This window comes from Liolophura sinensis, chromosome 1 (assembly GCF_032854445.1).
Source record: "Liolophura sinensis isolate JHLJ2023 chromosome 1, CUHK_Ljap_v2, whole genome shotgun sequence".
Taxonomy (NCBI): Eukaryota; Metazoa; Mollusca; class Polyplacophora; order Chitonida; family Chitonidae; genus Liolophura; species Liolophura sinensis.
This window is the reverse complement of record NC_088295.1, coordinates 64707553-64729558: the sequence shown is the minus strand read 5'-3', so window position 1 is coordinate 64729558 and position 22006 is coordinate 64707553. Positions and strand designations below refer to the sequence as shown.

The 22006-nt window shown below is 37.6% G+C and overlaps 1 protein-coding gene across 3 annotated transcripts in view; it reads left to right on the top strand.

Moving 5' to 3' along the window:
* The window catches only part of LOC135481884 (inositol polyphosphate 5-phosphatase OCRL-like), a 69616-nt gene that overhangs the window by 15892 nt on the left and 31718 nt on the right, over window positions 1-22006 (top strand). For all 3 annotated transcript variants that reach the window (XM_064761647.1, XM_064761648.1, XM_064761646.1), the window contains 13 exons: window positions 164-280; window positions 2247-2354; window positions 2860-2930; window positions 3790-3901; window positions 5572-5684; window positions 6075-6210; window positions 6663-6773; window positions 7168-7236; window positions 7900-7996; window positions 9479-9603; window positions 10947-11057; window positions 13148-13267; window positions 18735-18819. In XM_064761647.1, the coding sequence (XP_064617717.1) occupies window positions 164-280; window positions 2247-2354; window positions 2860-2930; window positions 3790-3901; window positions 5572-5684; window positions 6075-6210; window positions 6663-6773; window positions 7168-7236; window positions 7900-7996; window positions 9479-9603; window positions 10947-11057; window positions 13148-13267; window positions 18735-18819 (1375 nt within the window). The remainder of the gene's footprint in view (window positions 1-163; window positions 281-2246; window positions 2355-2859; window positions 2931-3789; window positions 3902-5571; window positions 5685-6074; window positions 6211-6662; window positions 6774-7167; window positions 7237-7899; window positions 7997-9478; window positions 9604-10946; window positions 11058-13147; window positions 13268-18734; window positions 18820-22006) is intronic.

Here is a 22006-nt window from a genome sequence, read left to right as displayed (position 1 = left end):
TAATTTCCAAAAGCCAGTGGCCAGTTGTCCTATGAAACCCCCACTCGCAGAACTGCCCACTGTTGTAGGAATAAGTAAATACGTGTAAATGTTTGGTAAGAATTGGTTCTGATCCATGCAGGGGTCATGTAAGGTCACATCATGCCACATTTTCTGTTTTCAGGTGAAACTCGTTCGACTGGTTGGGATCATGTTGATTGTCTATGTAAAAAAGGATTTATGGAAAAATGTTACTTTGGTGGATTCTGAGAGTGTTCCCACAGGAATTATGGGTATCATGGTAAGTGGTGTAAATATTTCCGGTGAGTAGGCTGTAACAGAGCAGCTATCATGGGGGCCGGCACTTTAGTACTGTTATGCACTCGGCTTTGGAAGCTGTCATTACCTTTCATCAGTGAAATGTAATTGTACTGCCATGTATAAATAAGTGAATGTAATAAAGCGATACCGGTGGCCAAGCATCAAGGCCCAACTGAATGTCAAAAAAGAACAACACTGTAAACGTAATTCACTGAACTAATTTTGCCATGATCGGAAAAATTGAGCTTTAGAAAACATTTGTATACCACCAGATGCTAACACACATAACAACGAATAGCTTTATTCAACTGCCAAAGTACACAGACAATGTAAAATTCAACACATTCAACCTGCATGTACAAATTGTAACAGTATTTACAAAAACAGGCAACATGAAGTAAAAGCATGACAGAGATGAAAAGTAATCAACTGGGTTTGAAACCCACACTACCACATATCATGTATAATGCGTATTGTGCTGAAAACCACCACAGCTGTTTAACTATGTACATTTCAGGTTACTGGTGCACAATCAGCCCACTCTAGTGTCCTATCTGATTAACCTGAGCTCAGTTCAGTTTTGAGTACGGGTGAGGACAAAGTGCATGTAGATGACAGGAAATGTTGGGAGACTATATATATATATGAAATTTTGGTCCATATAGTGAGAAGGAATAAGCGGTGTTGTGTGTTGTTTTCTTTAAAAAAGATTCTCAGTCGAAAGGCATGGCATATGGTTTCGTAGTTACTTTTCTGTGTGGCATCTCTTCCTTACGCGCATGTAAGGTCTTGACCTGAATTGTAACTGGAAACCACAATATTGCTTTAACGGTTGAATTTGGCGTAAAAAAAATAACATGTTTTAGGCTAGCCATGACTCAGAGTATATGTGTAGGTAAACATTTTTCGTATATTTCGCCATTGCTTTGGACTTACAATGCTGATAGCACAGGGGTATGGGGGAATGCCGTCATGATTGTTGAGAATTACCCATGATGCATTGCGAATAGGGCTGGCTTACATGCAAACATTGAAAATTGTTCATTGATAGCTGTGGAGAGAGGGAAGAGTTGTTCATTTCTCTGTTTTTGTGCCGTACGGTCAGTCTATGGGGCAGGTTACCTGCAGCACATGTGTAGTAATACATAGTTGCCTCCAAAGTCTATGTTAAATGCGCAGGCTTACATTTCTATTTCTGAAGTAAGATGGTGTCATTTAAATATTTCTGTTGAGAAATCTGTAGATTGTAGCTCATACCTTTTGGCATGCACCGAAAACTACGTCTTGGGCTACAATTTGGTGCAGGCCTCAGATTTGTAGCTTTTGTAGCTCTTGAGTTACAGGCCATTGAAATTACGTGAATGAAAAAAGTTTTTGAGCATATCTCAAAAAGTTACAAAGATAGGCAAAATCTGAAAGCAGAATCATTGTTGCCGAATACACCAGAATACATGAAAATAAGGTTGACCAATGGAGAGCTTCCAAAGTTTTCAGTGCATGTCTAAGCTTTTTTCAAACTTGTTCTTACTGGGATCACTCTACAAGTACGTCAAATTTCAAAAGAATCCGTTCGTTGGTTCCTGAGAAGATGATTTTTAAAGTTTTTGATCAAAATCCAAGATGACCGCCATGTTATGTGACCAAAGATAGCCAAAAAGAGCCAAAATTTGCCTCGTAACCTTGTTCCTAAAATCACCAAACTTCAACAACATCCAGTGAAAACTTTTCCTGTACAGCTCTTAAAGCTTTCAAGAAAACAGAAGAAAAATAATCCGAATGATTTCAGTAGATATCCCAGCACCAGCACTCTAATTACATTCGGTGACAAACATTAGTTGTGCACTTCCTGTTTTCGTCTAGTGCTATTCGTGGCCAGCAGTGGTTTGGTTGATATTTCCTAGTTGAAAATATAAATAGAAGACATGTATTTGTAATATTTTTTGTAGGGCAATAAAGGAGGCGTGGCAGTTAGGTTTACAGTACACAATACGTCATTCTGCTTTGTCAACTCTCATCTGGCAGCACATCAGGACGAATGGGAAAGGCGTAATCAGGTAAAGGTCAAAGTTAAATGTTTCTTTCAGGTACAGCTCTGTAGTGTTAACAAGTGTATTAAGTCACTCATTGAAAGAAATAATTCCTGTTAATTTCAAGCTGTTTTTTCTTGTCATTACATTGGGCTACAATAAAAGGAGTAACATATTTTGATACCTGTGTACATGAAGTTACAGTATGTCCAATGAAATGTATGTATGCACCTGTGTGTATGTATGCATATATGCTTGACAATGATATGTAAATTGTTTATAAATTTCATACACCTACATGTGCAAGTATTGAATGAATATTAGGCTGGTTTATTGCTTTACAGATAAACAGTACTACAGACTGTGAACTTTCATTGCTCTGACTTTCAACAATTTTGATCCAAATTTAAATGTTTTGTATTAAAAGCATGATATTATTTAATATTATTAAAGGCAAAGCAATTATGAGTTGTCTTTAAATAAGTCTAGTAATACATGTACAAAAGTTTTGCTGTTTCAATTCTGTTTTCAGGATTATCGAGACATCAATTCTAAGATGAGATTTAAGACATTTGTCCCTCCATTGACCATTTCAGAACATGAGTAAGTGATATGTGCATGTAATATGCCAAGTGGGAAAACCAGGTTCAGTCCTTAGAGCAGGGAGAGGCTTGGTAATCTCACCTACTAATTTTACCAGGGTCTACTAGAACATGTTAAAGTTTGGTGTGTTTCCCTGGGTCTTTCATGTGTTTTCCTGGGCTCTTGTTGTGAGTGAGTTTCACAGAACGCATATATCCGGCACCCTTAAAAAGTGGATGACTATTGCATTGGGAAATATGTGCAAAGCAAAACACATGTACCAAATAAAAATTTTGATTCTGAGTATGTTCAAACCAAAATATTCACACCCTTTGCACCTCTAGTACGTGATGCTTATAGTAATACTGTCAGTGCTTCTCCTTATTTGATTGGTTTAATTGGGTTATTCTATGTACTGTTAGTCTAATATGAATGCGCTGTCGTGTGTAATATAATCTCTAGTGTCTTTGACATACAACTGTAGTGTTCCAGTGAGCCAGTATTGTGCTGTTTGCAACGCTGTGCTACATGTATATATATATATATATATATATATATATATATATATATATATATAGAAAGGCCATTGTGATAGGACTCCAGTCTGAGCTGAATGGGTGAATGCATGAGTAATAGGTTATGAGTTTTGCCACATGACATCATTGCAATGGCAGGAATGAACACGGAAGCAATCAAATGTGAATTTGTAATGACAAATGTGAATAATTTAAGTTTGTAATGACAAATGTGAATAATGTAAGTTTGTAATGACAAATGTGAATAATGTAAGTTTGTAATGACAAATGTGAATAATGTAAATTTGTAATGACTAAGTTTTTCACTGCAGTTATTATCATTATTTTTAAAAATTTTTTTACAGCGTGATATTCTGGATTGGGGATCTCAACTACAGATTGTCTGACATAGATATTGATAGTGTTAAATCCTTGATATCTAAGAAGGAGTATGACAAACTTTTCCGGCATGATCAGGTGAGCTTTTTCCCCAATTCTTCAACTTGTTCATTTGCTTCTGTGAACAGTATTTTGAAACACTCTGAGAGAACTATGGTTTGTAGAGAAATAATTTGCACAGTTTTATGAAACTTGCGCCCTAAGTGACACAAAGAAGTCATTTTAGTGTCAATTTTTTAAATTGTAGGCGTGATCTCCACTGAAAAAGTTTTTTTTAGGAAATATTCTGTAGGAATATGTGCAGTATTATCTGCTGTTGATATCAGACAGTCTTGTATAGTGTCAGGGATTCTTACCTGTCCTTCCTTACTACCATTTACAAAAAAAGAACTGAATATGCAACCCATTGAACTGAAAAGAGGGTCACAAGAGGATGCTTTCAAGACCAAAATGATCAATGTGTTGGAACAAGCTAACTATGATTTTGTCCTGCAATGCCCAGGTGCTGAAATTTATTTGTCTTACATTTAGTAGTAGAAGGATACATCATTGAATAAATGAATACACTGTGCAGCAGTTGCGAGTTGTCAAAACAGCTAAAGATCCCTGTCAGAGCCTTGTTATGAGCTGATAGAAACACGTGAAACTGAAAGTATATATGTAAAAAAAGATGTCTAAAATGTTTTAAAATGTGCCTTGAGATGTAAGAAAATGTGAATTTATGTAACAAAAAGATGAAATTAAAGCTGTTATCCAACAGCTTTGCCAGGTCCACGCTACTAGTCTTTTACCACCTCTGGTAGTCTGGTGTTTATACAGTTCATGACCATGGGAAAAAGCATGAAATAACAAGTGGAAATGAATGTATTGGATTTGAACCCTAGACCGCCAGTCGTCATTTACAATTGGCCAAGTACTGAAGACTAGCATTGAGATTAGGTGGCTTTGATTTCCAGCTGCTGGACGAGTACAAAAGACAGAAAGAATACATTGTTGCAGAACTGATGCCCGTTCCCGCGAACTGCAGTCTAGCGCGAAGCTCCAGTGTTGTTTACATAGTAGGGTTTTGTCAAATTTTTGAGGGTTGTTTGGTCATAACATTAAAACAACACATAGTACAAAATAATTCTTGCAGATTTGCAATCCTAACATCCTAACATCAGGGGGCACCAGATACTGTGTGTGTTCAATAGTTTTAAGCAGTATTAAAAATCTCTACAGGTTAAGCCATTTTGGAGAAGAAGAGTTTTTTTTAGCTTATCAATAAAATTCATAATGGCTGCTAAATCATGCGACTGGTAAAACAGAACAAAACAAACATTTGCTTCATATGTTCCTCAGTAAGGCTGCAAAGTTTGCTTTTTCTACCTTGACCAGTTTTAGAGATATTGCCATTTTAACTAAGTTGACTAAGAATGATAATAATAATAATAATCATCCGAACGATTTCAAGCAGTGTCCCGCTAGGAACTAGCGTGGACCCCTAAATATGTTGTAGGGTAATACAAATTAGCAGTACAGTGAACCTCAGTGAGTATGGTCATGTGTATGTCAACGGTAAATATCCCCTCCCCCCTCAACCCCACCCTCCCCCACCACCACCCCCACCAACCCTGGCATCATCTCGTTATCACACATGTACAGAATTTAAGAAAGTTTTTATGATGAACTATTCCTGTAATGAGACTGTCTTTAGATTGTCCCATTACCTGTGAACATGGTGTTTAAACAGCAATCTTTTGTTTCAGCTATTCCAACAGATGGGGCCCAATTCTGATATATTCAAGGGTTACAATGAGCATGAAATTACATTCCGTCCTTCCTACAAGTATACGCCTGGCTCAGATGATTGGGATGGCAGGTCTGTGTGTGAAATTACCACTTTCACTTTCGGTTTTAAACCAGTGTACACAGTGTGGCTTTGCTGTTATGATGTTTCCTGATCCTGACATTGCGCAAAGCTGTGCAAAATTTGTTCTGACATGTTATTTTCAGGTTGTCGCTTAATGATATGTAGAATGAAAGTAATTGACTTACCTTTTCAGTGTATAATTTGTTCATTCTTCATTTGTTTCCTGAAAGAATCTCAGTCACTGACAGAGGCATACCATGTGAATTACAGCATTCCTGATTTTGGATTTTTTTGCCAAGTTGCATGGAAATCTGTATAGGTAACTTGTTGTGATATTTTGGTCTCAAAATTACCCCCATTTAGAGGTGGAAGTGGTATACTGATCACACTTTGTTTCAGTGAGAAGAACCGAGCTCCGGCCTGGTGTGACAGAATCCTGTGGAAGGGCAGTGGCATTAAGCAGAAGTACTACACTAGTCAGCCCAAACTCCGAGTCTCTGACCACAAGCCTGTCCTGTCCTTGTTTGAAGTAGCGGTAAGATCAAGTCATAGAAGTCCTGAACAGATAAAAGACACAATAGGAAGTTTACTCATCTGTTTGAATTTGCCCATTGCTGTCTTTGAAAACCAGATTTTCCTACACCTATGCATATGTAAATTTGATTGGTATCACATGTTCATATACACAGCTCTCTGTCTGTCATTTTTTTAACGGTAAGAAAAACGCCTTTATGGAACGGAATTGGCCTTTTGATTTGGAAAGGCATATAATGGATAAGACCATTTAATGAGTGTCACTGAAATGTTTTCAGAAAGAAAACCCTTCTGTAAAATGACTTTGTTCATTCAATTTGGCTCATGTATGAAGAGTTTAAATGTTGTTAGATTATTGAATGCATTTTTGTTGTGACCCTCTTTTCAGATAAATGAATTAAGTTTTGCATTGAAGTAGCTCAGAAGTGAACATTTGTATATATTTTTTTTCAGGTGAAAGTGATTGATCAAGTACGATACAAGAAAGTGTATGAGGATGTGATGAAGAAATTAGATAGATTAGAAAATGAATTTTTGCCTCAGGTGAAACTTGACAGAACTGAGGTAAGGGATAAATAAGACTGTTATGCTTTTAAGTGAGATTAAAATGTACACTTCTATCATTTTTTTGTTTCCAATTTCTTGAAATTAAAGTTGTTGCAGAATTGCATTTCGGGTAGAAAATTGTTTATTAGTTTAAGAATATCTCTGAAATTATCTGAAGAGTGCATACTTTGCAAGGTTATACATATTTATAACCCAAACATCTTGTTAATTTACAAAATGCAATCACTGTGTACATGATCTGTTGTAATGTTTTCCATCTCTTCAAATTCGTCTCTGATTTTGTGGATTAAAAGTTGTCTCCCTTATAACGGTGTGTCACAACAACTTTAAGCAATTGAAAGTTGACTTAATTACATCAGATTTTCACTTATCACTTGTTTTCTGTCCTCAGTTTGAATTCAAGAATGTCAAGTTTTTTGAGCCCCAAGTACAGGTCTTGACTATAGCCAATACAGGACAGGTAACAGGGAATTTTATGAAATATGCCAAATTCTCAACCTTTGCTGGTAAATACAGTGTGTAGCATCGAGGATCATATAGTGTAGAGGGATTTGAAGCCCTGTTGTAACACTTCTGATTTTGTGCGTTTGAATTGTGTACTGAACATGTTTACATAAAATACTTTGGACCAATGCAATCGCTGTGAGTTCAAGTCCAGTTCATGCTGGCTTTCTCTTTGGCCGTATGTGGGAAGGTCTGCAGGTTGCTGGCAGAATATATAATACATCTACTGAATAAAGCAAAGTATTATTAATGTGCTGTAGCGTCTCACTATTATATGTACATGTAGTGATACAAATATCTCTGTACTAAAGCCCAAGTAGGCCTTACATGTATACAGCGAGATTAAATGAAGTTTTCTGTTTCTCAAAAAGTGAATTTTTAGCATCAAATAAAAGTTACCAAATATTAGTATCGTTGCTAAAACTTCCATTTTTCCAGTAGGATATCTCATGAATATGCCTACAGTACACATACATTAATTGAATGAAGGACTTATGACTTACTTGCTAATTTTATGTCTTAACTGTGTTATCAGTATTGATGTTCAGCTGTAACACATAGATTATATATATACATTAGATGTATTAAGAGTGTATAGTCATTGTATTTTATCTTACAGCTCCCTGTGCAGTTTGAATTCATCAACAAGTTAGATGATGACAGTTACTCCAAACCCTGGTTGACAGTTGACCCAGTTTTATCTACTATAATGCCAGGTTGGTATCTCTCAGAAGGCAGCCTTTCTCGCTTCCAGGTGTTGTCTGGAAGATTTGTTACATCTACTAATGATAGTATGTTCAATAATATTTAGGGGTTCTCCCTGGCACTTATGGTTATAGGCCTTCGACTTGGTATCCAGCAGTCCCTACTCAGATGCAGTAGTCAGGCAATTTGTCAGGTAGTTTGTCAGGCAGTTTGTCAGATAGTTTGTCAGGCAGTTGTCAGGTAGTTTGTTAGGTAGTTTGTCAGGTAGTTTGTCAGGCAGTTGTCAGGTAGTTTGTTAGGCAGTTGTCAGGTGGTTTTTCAGGCAGTTGTCAGGTAGTTTGTCAGGTATCTAGCGAAGGGTTGTGTTCCACTCCAACCACTTCAGTTTCTTCCACCCATAAATCTGATCGTGACCATGTAAGTAAAAAATTTTATTAGCAGGAAGTTAAACACTGATCAGATGAATACATGGCAATCAGTACTGTTTACGGAAACCAGTAAGTCAAACAAAACAAGTTGGTTGCTGTAGAATGTGACATTGTTTTTAATATGTCATGGTAATGATCATACTTCCATGGCTGAGGTGTTAGAGTGCCAGCAAGGCGCAGGGACCCAGCACCCTGTCACCAGTGCGGTCACTGTGAGTTAAGTCCTTCTCATGCTAGCTTCTCTCTGGGCTTACGTGGGGAGATTTGACAGCAATCTGCGGATGGCTGTAGGTTTGCCCCAAGCTCTGCCATGTTTCCACAATTTTTTACTGGACTAAATTCATTCACACCATGGTTTCCTCGCTTCTATGTTTGTTTCCCCCGGGGACAAACATTTGAAGCACAGTTTATACGACAGTAAATGATGCAGTCTTTACTGTGATTTCCTCAGCCTGTTTATTTATTCCATGGAAGACAGACCTCTGATGGAAAATTTATACTGCTGTACCATATCAGTTTCCTCAGTCAGTTTGTTCCACCGAGGACAGTGATTTAAAGCAAAGCTAACTGCTCTTGATGCACTTCGACTATGGTTTCCTTACTTGTTCCACCAAAGAGGAGCATTTGAAGCTAAGGTTATACAACTATAAACTATACAACTGTGCCCGATTCACTCATGCTGTGGTTTCAATAGCTAATGCTTTTTTTTTTTTTTATAGAAAACAGACATTTGAAGCAAAGTTTATACAGCTATGCCTGATGGGGTTTCTGTTTAGGTTATTTGATTGATTTATTTGATCGGTGTTTTTACGCCATGCTCAAGAATATTTCACTTGTACGACGCCGACCAGCATTATGGTTGGTTTCTATTTGTTTCTCTGAGACTGTTGAAGTAGTTGAAGTTACAGTAGGGGAGTTTTGAGTTAAAAACTCTTAGTGCTGAAGATAAAAAAAAAACTAGACTGTATCATGTTACCTGTCAAAAATGTTGGTCAACTATTTTCAGTCACATTTATTATACTATGTAAACATGGGCCTCCCCTGCCTCTATGTTTATTTGACCAGGCTACTCCTGTGAGGTGGAGATCAAGGTGGAGGTAATGAAGTCTGCAGCTGGTCTACTGAACTCAGGAGCTGAAACCATTGAAGACATTCTAGTTCTACATCTGGATGGTGGCAAAGACTTCTTTGTATCCTTTTTTTGAGTCACATTTCAGCTGGCTTTGTTCACACTTGAAATACATCCAGATACCTACCTATCTATATGCTAATCCAGGACTACATGTATGTCATTAGTTGTTGGATTTGTTTTGTTTCTTTGCTCATAAAGAGAAAAGATAACATAAACAAAATTTACATACCCTAATTTCTCAACCTTTTCGCATGTGGAAGAGCAACTTTCAGTGCATTTTTTGCACATTTATAATTTGACTTTGGAGTAAAGAACTACAGTGGATGGATTGGCCAATTTCAGGGCTTCACAAAAAGTATAATTTCATTAATAGTCTACACAGAATAATGCCTTCAGAATGGGCTTCTATGCACACCTTGCAAACATGTAAAAAGGTTGAAGAATTACATTATGCATTGATAAAGTATCGCACATAAAGATTAGAAAGCATAACTTTTTGTCTTTTTGATGTTGCATAGCTGAAATATCGCAGTTCAAAACAAGAAGAATCACACACATTGAGAAAATCAAATTCATTGACATTTCATCAGTTTTGAGCAATAAGACATGAGTTATCTCTCCAGAATGTAATAGAATTTATTTATTTATTTATTTCTTTATTTGATTGGTGTTTTACGCTGTACTCAAGAATATTTCACTTATACGACGGCGGTCAGCATTATGGTGGGAGGAAACCGGGCAGTGCCCGGGGGAAACCCACGACCATCCGCAGGTTGCTGTCAGCGTAATGTAATATGTGGCCATCAGATCAGCTACAATTACAGCACTGCCTCAAATCATACACAGCAGTAAATGGTTTTATCCACGCTGTATGCTCACCTTCAGCCATAAACCTGACTGCTGTTAAAGGCAAAGAAAAGACTAAACTGAATTATTTATCAGATGAAAAACCATTATTGAAAAAACGGTCCTGGAAAATATGTGTTTTTTTTCAGAATTTTTCCAACTGAGTAAAATGGTTTTAAAACATCAGACTCTTAAGGTGGTTTGTTGTGACCCAGAGGGTATCAGTTACGTCACATCAGTATTTTGCCTGAAATGATTTGATTAGAGGTACATGCGGTGAATGCATTGAAAGATGTATGCATTTTTAATGCTGAAAACGTGTGGTTATAAGTGGCAAAACCTGATATGATGCCACTGGTCCTAATATGGGCAGAAAAGGTCAAAAAAATGTAAACCAAACTAACAGTGTTTAATGGCCTTTCTTCTGACTTATATCATGTTAGTGTTTTCTTTGCCTTTTAAGTATGACCTTTGAACATCATCAGAATAAGTAAAAACACTGTATAAGTTTGTGTTAGAGTATGGCTGTGGTTGTTGTTCCTTAACAGCTGGAAGGTCCCTATCACAGGTTCCTACATCCCCAGTACATTTGGCTCGTCTTTAGAAGCCCTTATACAGATGCATGAGCCCATTCATGAAGTCCCCGTGGCACAACTTATAGATCTGGTAAGATAGCCATAATGCAGGCTCTTCTGGCTTTGTAAAGAAGCAAGTTTTCATGTACCATGAATGCATGTCCATGTTGTCGTAATGAGAGATACGTCTGTACAACCCTCTGGTCTATAAATATACAGGGTTTTTTGTGACTTTTGTTTTTTGAAAGGTAAATGTACCCGTGTACAACCACCAGACCCGGGCATGACTGCTCAAACATGTCTGAAGCATCCCAAATAAGGATTATCAGTTATATATAGAGATTACCATGAGAGTATGTGATCCACTTTAATGTGTCAACATCGAGTTGTCTGATTTATTTATTTATTTGATTCGTGTGTTACGCCGTATTCAAGAATATTTCACTTATACGACGGCGGCCAACATTATGGTGGGAAGAAACCGGGCAGAGCCTGGGGGAAACCCACGACCATCCACACGTTGCTGGCAGACCTTCCCACTTATGGCCGAAGAAGAAGCCAGTATGAACTGGACTTGAACTCACAGCGACTGCATTGGTGAGGGGCTTCTGGGTCATAACGCTGCACTAGCGCGCTAACCAAGTGAGCCACTTGAGTTGTCTGAAGATGGACTCAGACTCGCCTGAAGTTGATATAACTTCACGGGACATGCATAGTCTTCATGATCTGTTTATCATATACCTCTTTATTCAACAAAGTCAACAAGAATGAAATGGCAAACTTACAAGTTCAACCTTAGCGCTGAAGCGCCTGACCACGTCTCTCGTAAACCTGCAAACAAGCATAGTTCATAATAAATATGAAATTACACAATGGAAATTGAATGGAGATATTAAAACTGAAACTGAAACGAATAACCATAGTTTTAAACAATATGACCATGTTTTCATTCGGTATCCCTATGCGACACACGATCCCCAGAACTGTGCTGATTTCACCGAGGAGGCTACGTCAAAATGTCGCTACTGTGTGATTCACTGCAACAACACAAACAAATCAAATGTCAAAATGGTACACAACTGAACTAACTGGAATAAAAATAAAAAAAATTTCTGCAGTTTTCAACAATGCTGAAATTTCAGCTTAGAAAGAATTCGCCGGATCGCCGGTGACATTTTATCGCTTGTATGTTTGTCAGTGTTTGTACATCTCAAATATAATTCAGGGGTTCCCTTGTACAGGGTGCAGGCAATGTCAGGGAGTTCAAAGTAGTCCCAGAAAAAGTGCTGACGTCATCATCTGATATAAAACTTTGTACCAGATGGCTTGTATTGGATGCCGCAGACAGATGGGTATATGATAAAAACAGTCATGAATAATGTGATGTCTCATAGACGCAATTTAGACAATCAGCCATTGTTGCGTGAATGCCTATGTGGGTGTGAAGTACAGTGTAAGCATCACCACCTGTCTGTGTTAAAGACATTGATTTTTAGGTAATCTCAGAGTGTTGGGTTAGTCCCATCCTCAGATTCATCCACCTTAACATGCATGCAATATTTAGGTGGTCTAACATGAAGTTCCTTGAATATTACTGACCTTCCACAGGTATGACATTTGTGTGCCAAAATACCATTGAATAAATAAGTTAACAGATTGATTGTTGATCAGGCTCACGGGATATGTGCTTTTTACATTCAAATGAGTCCCGAAGGCACAAAATATTCTGTGTACATGTAGCGATTGCTTACTGGGATTGAAATCACATACTCTGAACACAGCCTATTAAAGCGTCAGCATAAAGTCAGTCACTAATGCTTGTATTACTGGCTAGCGTGCCATGCAGTCAGTAGATACAAAAGTGTTTTCTATTCTGAAAATAAATTTACACTTATTGTATAGATTTTGCTAGATTTCTCATCTTAATGTGTAGAATTATTACAGAAAAAATGAATGCGATCCTTTTGTATTGATTGCATGTAGAAATTTTTCTTTAAGGCTGCCCTTTTCCTCACTAGTGCATGGTTTCTTATTCTGGTTTTGGTATGGGTGTGAGGTTTGCAAAGTGCTACTATAAATTTCAGAATTCAGGATGTGTTTATAAATAGTATGGTAGACGTCAGTAAAGAATTTATGAGTGGCTCAACTTTCATGAATACAAAATTGGTGATTGTCCTTCAGGAAGCTCCTGGTAGTTTAGAGAAGCGCGTTTGTCACGATGAGTTGGACGGACCTCCATTTGCTGTTCCCAAAGAAATCTGGCGACTGGTTGACCACCTTAATAAGCACGGAATCCAACAGGTAAATGTACAATAAATAAGGAATGAGATTTAACCTGTAAGTTTCTACTATATTCTTCTATTCCAGACTGCCTTGCTCATTTAAATGTGTGGCAGATTTTACACCCACAATGCTTGTTTCAGAGTTATATCAGTGTCTTCATTTTCTTGCGCAGACAACACCCAAATCTCATGTGTTCTGGTCTATTCATTTAATTTGAAATATAGAAGTTTTCTTCTTTGTGGACAGCCAAGCATAGTCTGATATATGGATTATACTGTATATCTCATTGTATTTACTGGTATTTGATTATTGTTGCCGTCCTACTAAAATGCTGGTTGTCTTCGTAGAAGTGAAATATTGTTGGGTGCGGAGTAGAACTCCCATGGAAATAAATTGTTTGATAATTGCCGTTGATTCTTTTACACCATGCACAATAAACAGTATGCTGGGTCAGGTTTCTGAGTGGATCATGGAGAAAAATACCACGCCACAAAACCACTTCACCTAGCCTCCTGATGCATTTAACACCACTGAGAAGCTTTAAGGTGGTTGGTACAGTCAGTCAGCAAGGCCATGCAGTCCACACCAGTGGCGGTGTGGTCTGACTTTGTGGTGGAATCCTCACTCTGTGCCTGTTGAGGTTTGACACTGCAAAGCCACATACATATACTGAAATAACCTCCTAGGCGACAACTACCTTCCTCTTCACAGACCCTAGCCTATTATATTCTGTTCACCACACTAACAGTGTTGAATTATTGAAAACCGTGATCCCTTCATGTCTATCCGTGCTGGTCTATCATGGCCTTCACTGCCGATAACCTTGGGGTAATTTTGTCTTATAGATTTGGGCTAACTGATAGTCAGTAACACTTTCACTGAAATGTGCTTTTCAGAAAAAACTGCCAAAATCTTGTGTCTGCTTGTCAGAATGATAAAGTTCATCATAAATCAAGCAGCTGAATGGAGGGTTTAACCTAATTTTCAACTTTTTTTGCATATTTATTACTTTAAGTACATCTTGAATGATATGGGTTGTTTTTTTTCATCGAGTTAATGTTTAAGCCATTATGTGAGCTAGAGTGAAGGTAAATGACCTCAAATTTTGACCAAAAAAGTGTATTTTAGAGGCAAAAAATGTCATAAAATATCACTTTTGGAGCTGAAAGTTAATATATAGATATTTTACCTTCCATTCAAATCTCAGAACGCTGGACTTCTTTTGAGATAGAGAGAATTTTGAGTAAATGGTAAAATGTGCAACTCTGTTGTCAAGGGTGAAATTTTAGGTCTTTCTACTACCACACATGTACTTAAAACATATATCGTATTGTCTGTGAAATTTGAAAATAAAGATGAATTTATGATAGGTACATTTGAACAAATACCTGTGGACTTTTACATCACTGCTTTATTTTGGAATTTATAGTGGAAGACCCATTCTTCACTTTATTGTGTGGGCAAAATTTGTGACATTTTCCAGAAAGGAGGTATTTTGGAATAGCACATTAATAATCCAGGCCATTACACCTTTGTTTGGGTATTAGTTGGTGTTCTCAGCCCAGCTTATCTGCCCCTCATCATTGAGGTCGTAGACGTGAAACCAGCAGATTCGGCTGAGCTTGTTTGTACCTGGTAATGGTTACACCAAGCACTCCAGGATTCTTCCACCAATAAAACCATAAACCTCACTGTAAAATGTGCATTTAACATTCAAATCAATAAATAAGTAAATACATTTTTTATTACTGCAACATCAATGCGTATTAGTACAATATATCATCATGTTGACGAATCTGAATGATAAACGTAATGCCGTACATCAAACCTCCGCTCTGTTCAGACACACGAACCACTGTAGTTAAGGAAAGTGTAGACTGGCTAATAAACCTTTGTGAAATGATTGAGCCAAGCTGAGAGATGATTATGGTCACCTCAGGAGGTACATATTCCCTGGCAACAGGAGGATACTAACTGTTACCGGGCTATCATATCGTATATCATAAAGCCATCAGATGACAAAAACCCATCATCGCCTTTTGAAGTCTACCCTACATGTAGAGTTATTGATGTCTTAAAATATGTAGTGGTCTGTTCACACCCTGTTCTCTTTGTCTTTGAAAGTTTAATACATGCTGTGGCCCTGGTTAAGTTCTCTGCGGGAGAAACCTTTTGAAGCCTGGTTATAATAATAGTTACATGTGTGTGAATAAGACCGCTCATGTATGTGGAGAAGGATTAGTCCCATGTGGTTATAGCCCAAGTATCAAACTTGTCTGGCTTTAGCAATCCATACACATTTAAACTAAGAGTTTGTCATTTGTTACCCATTTTGCGAGACTCACAGATTGACCTTAAAAAGTTTCTTGGGGGGTTTGTTTTTAAAAGGTAGGTTAATATCCACCTGGAAGAATGATGCTGGAGGTTTCAGCTCTAAAAGTAATATTATGCAATCTGTATTTGCCTATAAAATGCACTTTTGGGTGCCAACTTGTGAAACCTGATACAGAGTGATGAAATTTGGTGCACTAGTTTCTATTGACTCTAAGCTCAATCCTTGAGTGATGTTTCTTCTGCAAATATTTAAGGTCTTTCCTCAAGACATGATAATAGCTAGAACCAAATGTCTTCCCAAACTTCCTCAGGCATTTATTCTGCCTTTGTTTGCTGTGTCCAAACATTTAATGTCCTTGCATGTAATTTATCTCGCTGTAGAATCCATATTGACCCTGTCAACTCAACCTTGTCTTAGTGTTGTCAAAAATCTAATTGACTTTGTTTCTTATCTGCCATCTTGGTGGCCTGTTTCCAAGCAGAGGTCATGACCTCTGTGTTTTTGTTAATGTGTTACCTTGTTCATATCTGTCTCACTTTATCATCTCTGATGCATACTGATAATGTTTCAAGACGACAACAGTGGCATATTGTATTCATTGTTTTTCTTTCTTTTATTTTTCCTTTTCCCTTTTTTTTCATTCTTTATTGTCTTGTTTGTGTCAGCGTTTTTTTCCTCTATCCAATAGACAATATATCACAATAAAATCTCTCTTGTTCATTTTATTACAGTCTTAATTTATTACACTAAAAAGTACATAGTTTTGCTCTGTTTTCCGTCAAATTCTTGTCCATCTTCCGTGGGTGCAATGCTACTGTGTTCAGTTTTCCAGACAACTTGGATGTATCTGATGATTATTTCAGATGGTTGCATTTTTGTTTTCCATGTGAAAATGTGGGAACCTTTAATTATCCTGACTTAGATTTAATGTGAATGTTTTTTCCAGCCAATGTATTGAGGCAGTCAGGTACATAGATTGATATTATTCAATATTCTGGGCTTTACAACTCATTATTGAGTATTATTATTATTATTATAATTATTATTATTATATTGCTCTTTTGCAACAACTTTTTAGCCTTGATCATAATTAAATCCAGATAGTGTCATATGAGTCTTCATTTTATCAAGTATTTTTTGTCCATGTTAATGAAAAATTGTTTAGTGCATCTCTGCGAGAATATAATAAACGAACTGTGACAATAACATATTTCATACAATTTATTTGAATTCACACATTTTGTTAGAGCAGAAAATGCCTTCTAAAAATTAATTGGTAATATTTGATTGGCCATCAGCAGTTGTTGTTCAACATCAAACAGCAATTTGCATTAGTGTAATCTTTTGGGCTTGTGTAGCAATTTGCACCCACATGTCATCTTGCCCTGTTTGCAGGACTAATAGCATCTTCGGCTGAAGCACTCAATAAATGTGGCCTGTTAAAAGTTTAACATCCCAGTCTGTGCCTGTATTTTGATGATTCATCAGCACTCCCCACCCCCATACAGCACCCGCCTGGTATTGACTCCCATCCCCTCTCTTTGTAATTACACAGGCCCGATCCTGGTGCCCACAGTAATCAGCTCTGTTTGTTCACAAGGTGGGGACATTAAAATACGACTAGCTGCACTACTTTGATCCTCATTTATTTAATAAGGGTAATTAAGGAGAGCATTTTGCAGCACTACCACCTGGTTTTGTCATGGAAATTCTTGAATTGATTACATTTTAAAAGTGCTGCTATGTAATGGTGTGGATCCCACTGCTCTTTTGATTTTCTCGCACACATGAAAGGGGCATAATTCTATACAACTGCTAGCTATTAGAAATTATTAATTCGCTCATGGAACAAAAGATGATAGTGTCTTCTCTAGCCACACCACCATGCATATTGATTCTGTGGTAGCTGGCTATCATGATTAAACTTGCCATTGTGGAGATTCTCTGGTAGATTTTTGTTCTCTCTTCACTGAGGTGACATGATCGCTTGTGTGTGGAGAATCAATGTGGTTTGCTCAACTGAAACCCAAGCCATTTTTGTAAGATTGGATTAATGATCAGCCGAGAACGGATCCAAATAATGCTATCAATGACGTGAAAGTGAATCAATTTCTTTCTTTTATACAAGGTCACCAGGAATTTAGCAAATTTGATTGGACACCATTTAGGTAATAACCAATCATTTACCATTAATATCCCCAACCATTTGTAATCAGCCCTTAGAGGATTTATGGAAATGAAATGATGAACATTGTAATCATGTTGTCCTTTTCAGCTGGGATTCCAAAATTTTACTTCTGCCAATATCAGGCTTCTAAAGTACATCTTCTAAAACCCCAGTGTTTTTATCAGCTTTTTTTGTACCGACTCTGCAAAATATAAAAGGCATTTTGTTCCTTGCCCAGTTTTACTTTAACTATTGTGATGTGCATCTTGCATGTAATTAGCAAAGGAAGATGAAATGAAAATAAAGGAACCAGGTCATGATCGAGCAGTTATAAAGGTGTTAGATTACTCTAGGTTAAACCTCATTCTCTGACAGGGACATTTTTCAATGGTACTCTCTTATATGGTCCTGCACGATGTTTGCTGCAGACTACATGCCTTGTACAGAAATGAAAAAATGGCAAATATGGCACAGTTCTTCAGTAATAGTTGCCAATAATATGGGTTGGTGGTGTACTTTAAGCATTCAGGTTTCCTCCACCCATAAATCTGACTGACATCATAAAATTGATGGTGTGTAACAGAAAAGAAAGAAATAAATAAATGAAAATAAAACTCATTTTAGGTCTCCTGGTCAAAACCCCTGGCATTAATTGACCATGGATTAAAAGTTTTTTAAAGTACATGTACATACATATGCACAACAAGCATGAATGTCAGGTTGCATTAAAATCAGCCGATGCCATATTTTGTGAGCAGATTCAGAGCCTAACTGGTGTTGATTATGCGGTCTCGAGCTTGCTGGCTCAGGTGGGTAAAGGCTGGTTGGGAACTTTGCCTGGGGTTTCTCTGGTTTTCTCCACTCATTAGCCTGACAGCTGTCAAATACGTCAAACATCAATCAAGTGAATGTGTAGATATTGTTCATTTTGTTTTGGTTCAGATTATGAAATGTTGAAACTGCATATCTTCTTTCTTCTGCAGAATGATCTGTTCCGGTTACCTGGCCTGCACAGTGAGGTCAAACAGATTAGGGACTGCCTGGACACAGGAATACCAGACAAAGTCCGTATCCTTTCTAAGTATTCATAGATGTGGAGGTTCAATCCTGGCTTTGGCTAGGAATTTTGCACATTCTCAGCCTGATCTCATTCTATGCGTAGGAGCCATGGGGTGATTCTTTCATTGTCGAAGACTGTCCTCCATCAATGCATGTACATGTATGACATCCCTTCCATTGTAGAAAGTCAATGAATTTTTACCTTGATCAATCTGAATTCCTCAACCCACAAAATTAACCTTTGTTGTATAAGTGAAAAATTCTTCAGTATGGTTGTAAAACAATAATTTAGTATAAAAAGTAAAAAAGGGTAAAAAATATTATAGTATAAACATGATCGCTTTATCTTTTTGTTGAAGCTGATACAGAACGTTGTGTGTTCGTTAATGAAATGAGGACATTCCTGCAGTATATACATGTATCTACAACTGTGGGTGTTTTATGGGCACACATACATCAATAATTGTAACTAATGAAGGAAGGGACAAAATAGTCCATAGATTTTGACCGCTTCGTTACAGGTGGGAAGGAGTTTTGACTTCCTCCTATCCCCAAGTCACTGACCAGTACATGGCTTTTAAGAGATCTGAGCAGACTTTACATTACTTTTCCACAGTCTTTATTACATCTGCCAGACCTTTTTTTTGCCATTGTTTTTATCTGTCAGTGTGCAACTTGGTGGAAAAAAAGCTCAAGCACATTACTGTACCATTAGCTAACTATTGTTTACAGGTTTCAGTGGTCAACCATAAGTGCTCATGTACTTTTCTTGTTCATTATTACAAAAACAAAACTGCAGCTATATTGTTGTTAGCTGACCATCAGTGGCTGTGTTTCCAGTGATGATTTACATGACTTTATAGACAATCATTGAGGAAACAGGAAGAAGAATCTAATAAGAGTGAAGGAGACAGTGTTCCTCTAAGAATATTAAAGATAATGTGCAAAAAAAGGGTTGGTAGGAGCTTGTGGCTGCTGCAGTAGAGAGTTGTCTGGCTCCAGATGTATTTCTGATGCACCACCATGCTTTTCTTCGCACCACACACACCAAAGAGCTTGTGCTATCCAAAGTGCTTCCAGATGTGTATGGCTCAATCAGGCATTTGGTACCGGCTAGGAGTCGCTTTGTCGTTATGCTGCATCGGCTGACCAGTCAAATTTTGGCTGATTTATGAAGGGATGCTGTGAGCTGTTGTCTAGTTCATCAGACTTTAAGGGACTAACTGGATTCTCAATATTCCTTGATGGCTCCAAGGAGTTTTTCTTTTGTAAGCTGGGGAAGCTTACAGCTGCAGGATTTCAGTGACAGTTTATATGGATACATCTAAATCATGGCCTTGATTCTGCTCAGTCATCATGACCATATTATTCACAAAAAAAAAAGTCTGACTAAGCTCAGAGTTCCATTCAACTTGTATGCAAAATGGCATACATAATTTAGTCAGAAGCACTTTAATCTGCACTGGATGAATTGTTTTTGGCATCATTGAGAGCCTTTTTTTTTTTGTCTTTCTGTTTTACAATTTAAATTGCACTAAAATTTCTTTATAGAAACCCATTAGTTTTCAGTCTGCCATGTTGTACACTTGTGGGCTGATTATGGAATACTAAAATAATGTTCCTGACAGCCATGTTGGTAAGTCTCCAGATTCACCATCAGGAGTGGGCACAGTGGTTCAGAGGCTTATACACAATGTAATTGTTGAATCCCAACCTTGAACAGGGAATCGTCAATATTTTGTCATTCCAATGCTGCTGTTGTTGTGTTGGTGACAATAAAGGTCCATTCCATTCGCTCCCCTTTGGCCACTGGACGAGACATTGGCCAGTGACGGAGGCTACTTGAGAAAGCCAGGGGTGCCACTGCCACCACCAAGTCTGACGTCGGTGGCATGCATTGTAGTGTCTTAACCCACACGACTTGCGGAACATTGGGACGTCACACTGTGTGGAATGGACCCTGAGCGATCAACTGTGGGCTGCTCCTGTCGATGTTTGGAAGGCCTTACATGAAGTTCATTTCAGGTCACCACTTACCTTCCACCACTATGGCATACATTTATAAGTTTCACATGTGGGAATTTTTGTCAGTTTAAACTTGCCAAAGGCTAGTGGGTTACTCAGGCCATTTACCCTGAAAACTGACAGCTGACATAAAAGTGAGAAAATCACACCATTCAGACATTAAATTAAACGTATTCAATAGGCATGGCAATAACTATATGCCATCAGCAGATGTTGACTGTTAAAGGATTTGATATATCTCAGTAGGGTAGAATGTAGTGGAATCCTAGAAACCTCTGTTGTCAAAGCTGCCCACATTTAGTCCATGGACACACCTCAGGGAAAGCATTTTTCAAGACAGTAGCATGCCATTAAACTTTACGTTTGGCTTGATAAGCAATTTCATGAAAGCTACATGTAGACCGTGGAAATCTGTGTACATGTACATATGTATTTTACCTAGTAATGGAACGGTTTCCTGTGTATGAAAAAATGAAATATTTATACAAGTATTTGAACGGATAGCAGAGATAGGGAGGACTGCATGCATGAAATCAAACAATGTTCACATATATATACTATAATTCAACTTTTTCAACCATGGTGACCAATATTTTGAAAGAACTATTGGTGTAGAGAAGTAATCTGCACAGTTTTATGAAACTTGCATCTTTAGTGAACAAATCATTTTTAGCATCATTTTCATTATAATTGGGTACATAAATTCATCTTTAAAAAGTGTTTCAATGGTCGAAAAGGTTGAAGATTTACAGTAGTTGTACATATGAATGTAAAACAAATTAGCACTTCAAAATGTTAGGATAATTAGCGTATGAACCTGGATGTGATACGGTTGGGGGATCTTGTTTGTGCAGAGATACCACCTTCTATCCTGAGTGCTTGCTCCCACTCTTTCTCAAATCTAATTAACCATGTAAACCTTATTTCATCAATCAGTCTCTGTGTACATTGTACATGCTTGTGCCTTTCTTGTTTTCTTCTTCTCCCACCCACTCTCTCTCTTTCTACAGTATATGGACATCCTTTTTTTTTTTTATAGCAGATTTGATTTTTTTCTGGTAAACCCCTTGCACTATTGTTAACTGCTGCGTGGCGTGAAATGTCAGTAGATTAGCCCCATGTATCATCAGCGGTTCTTGTACTTACTGATCACAAGTCTTACATCTACGTC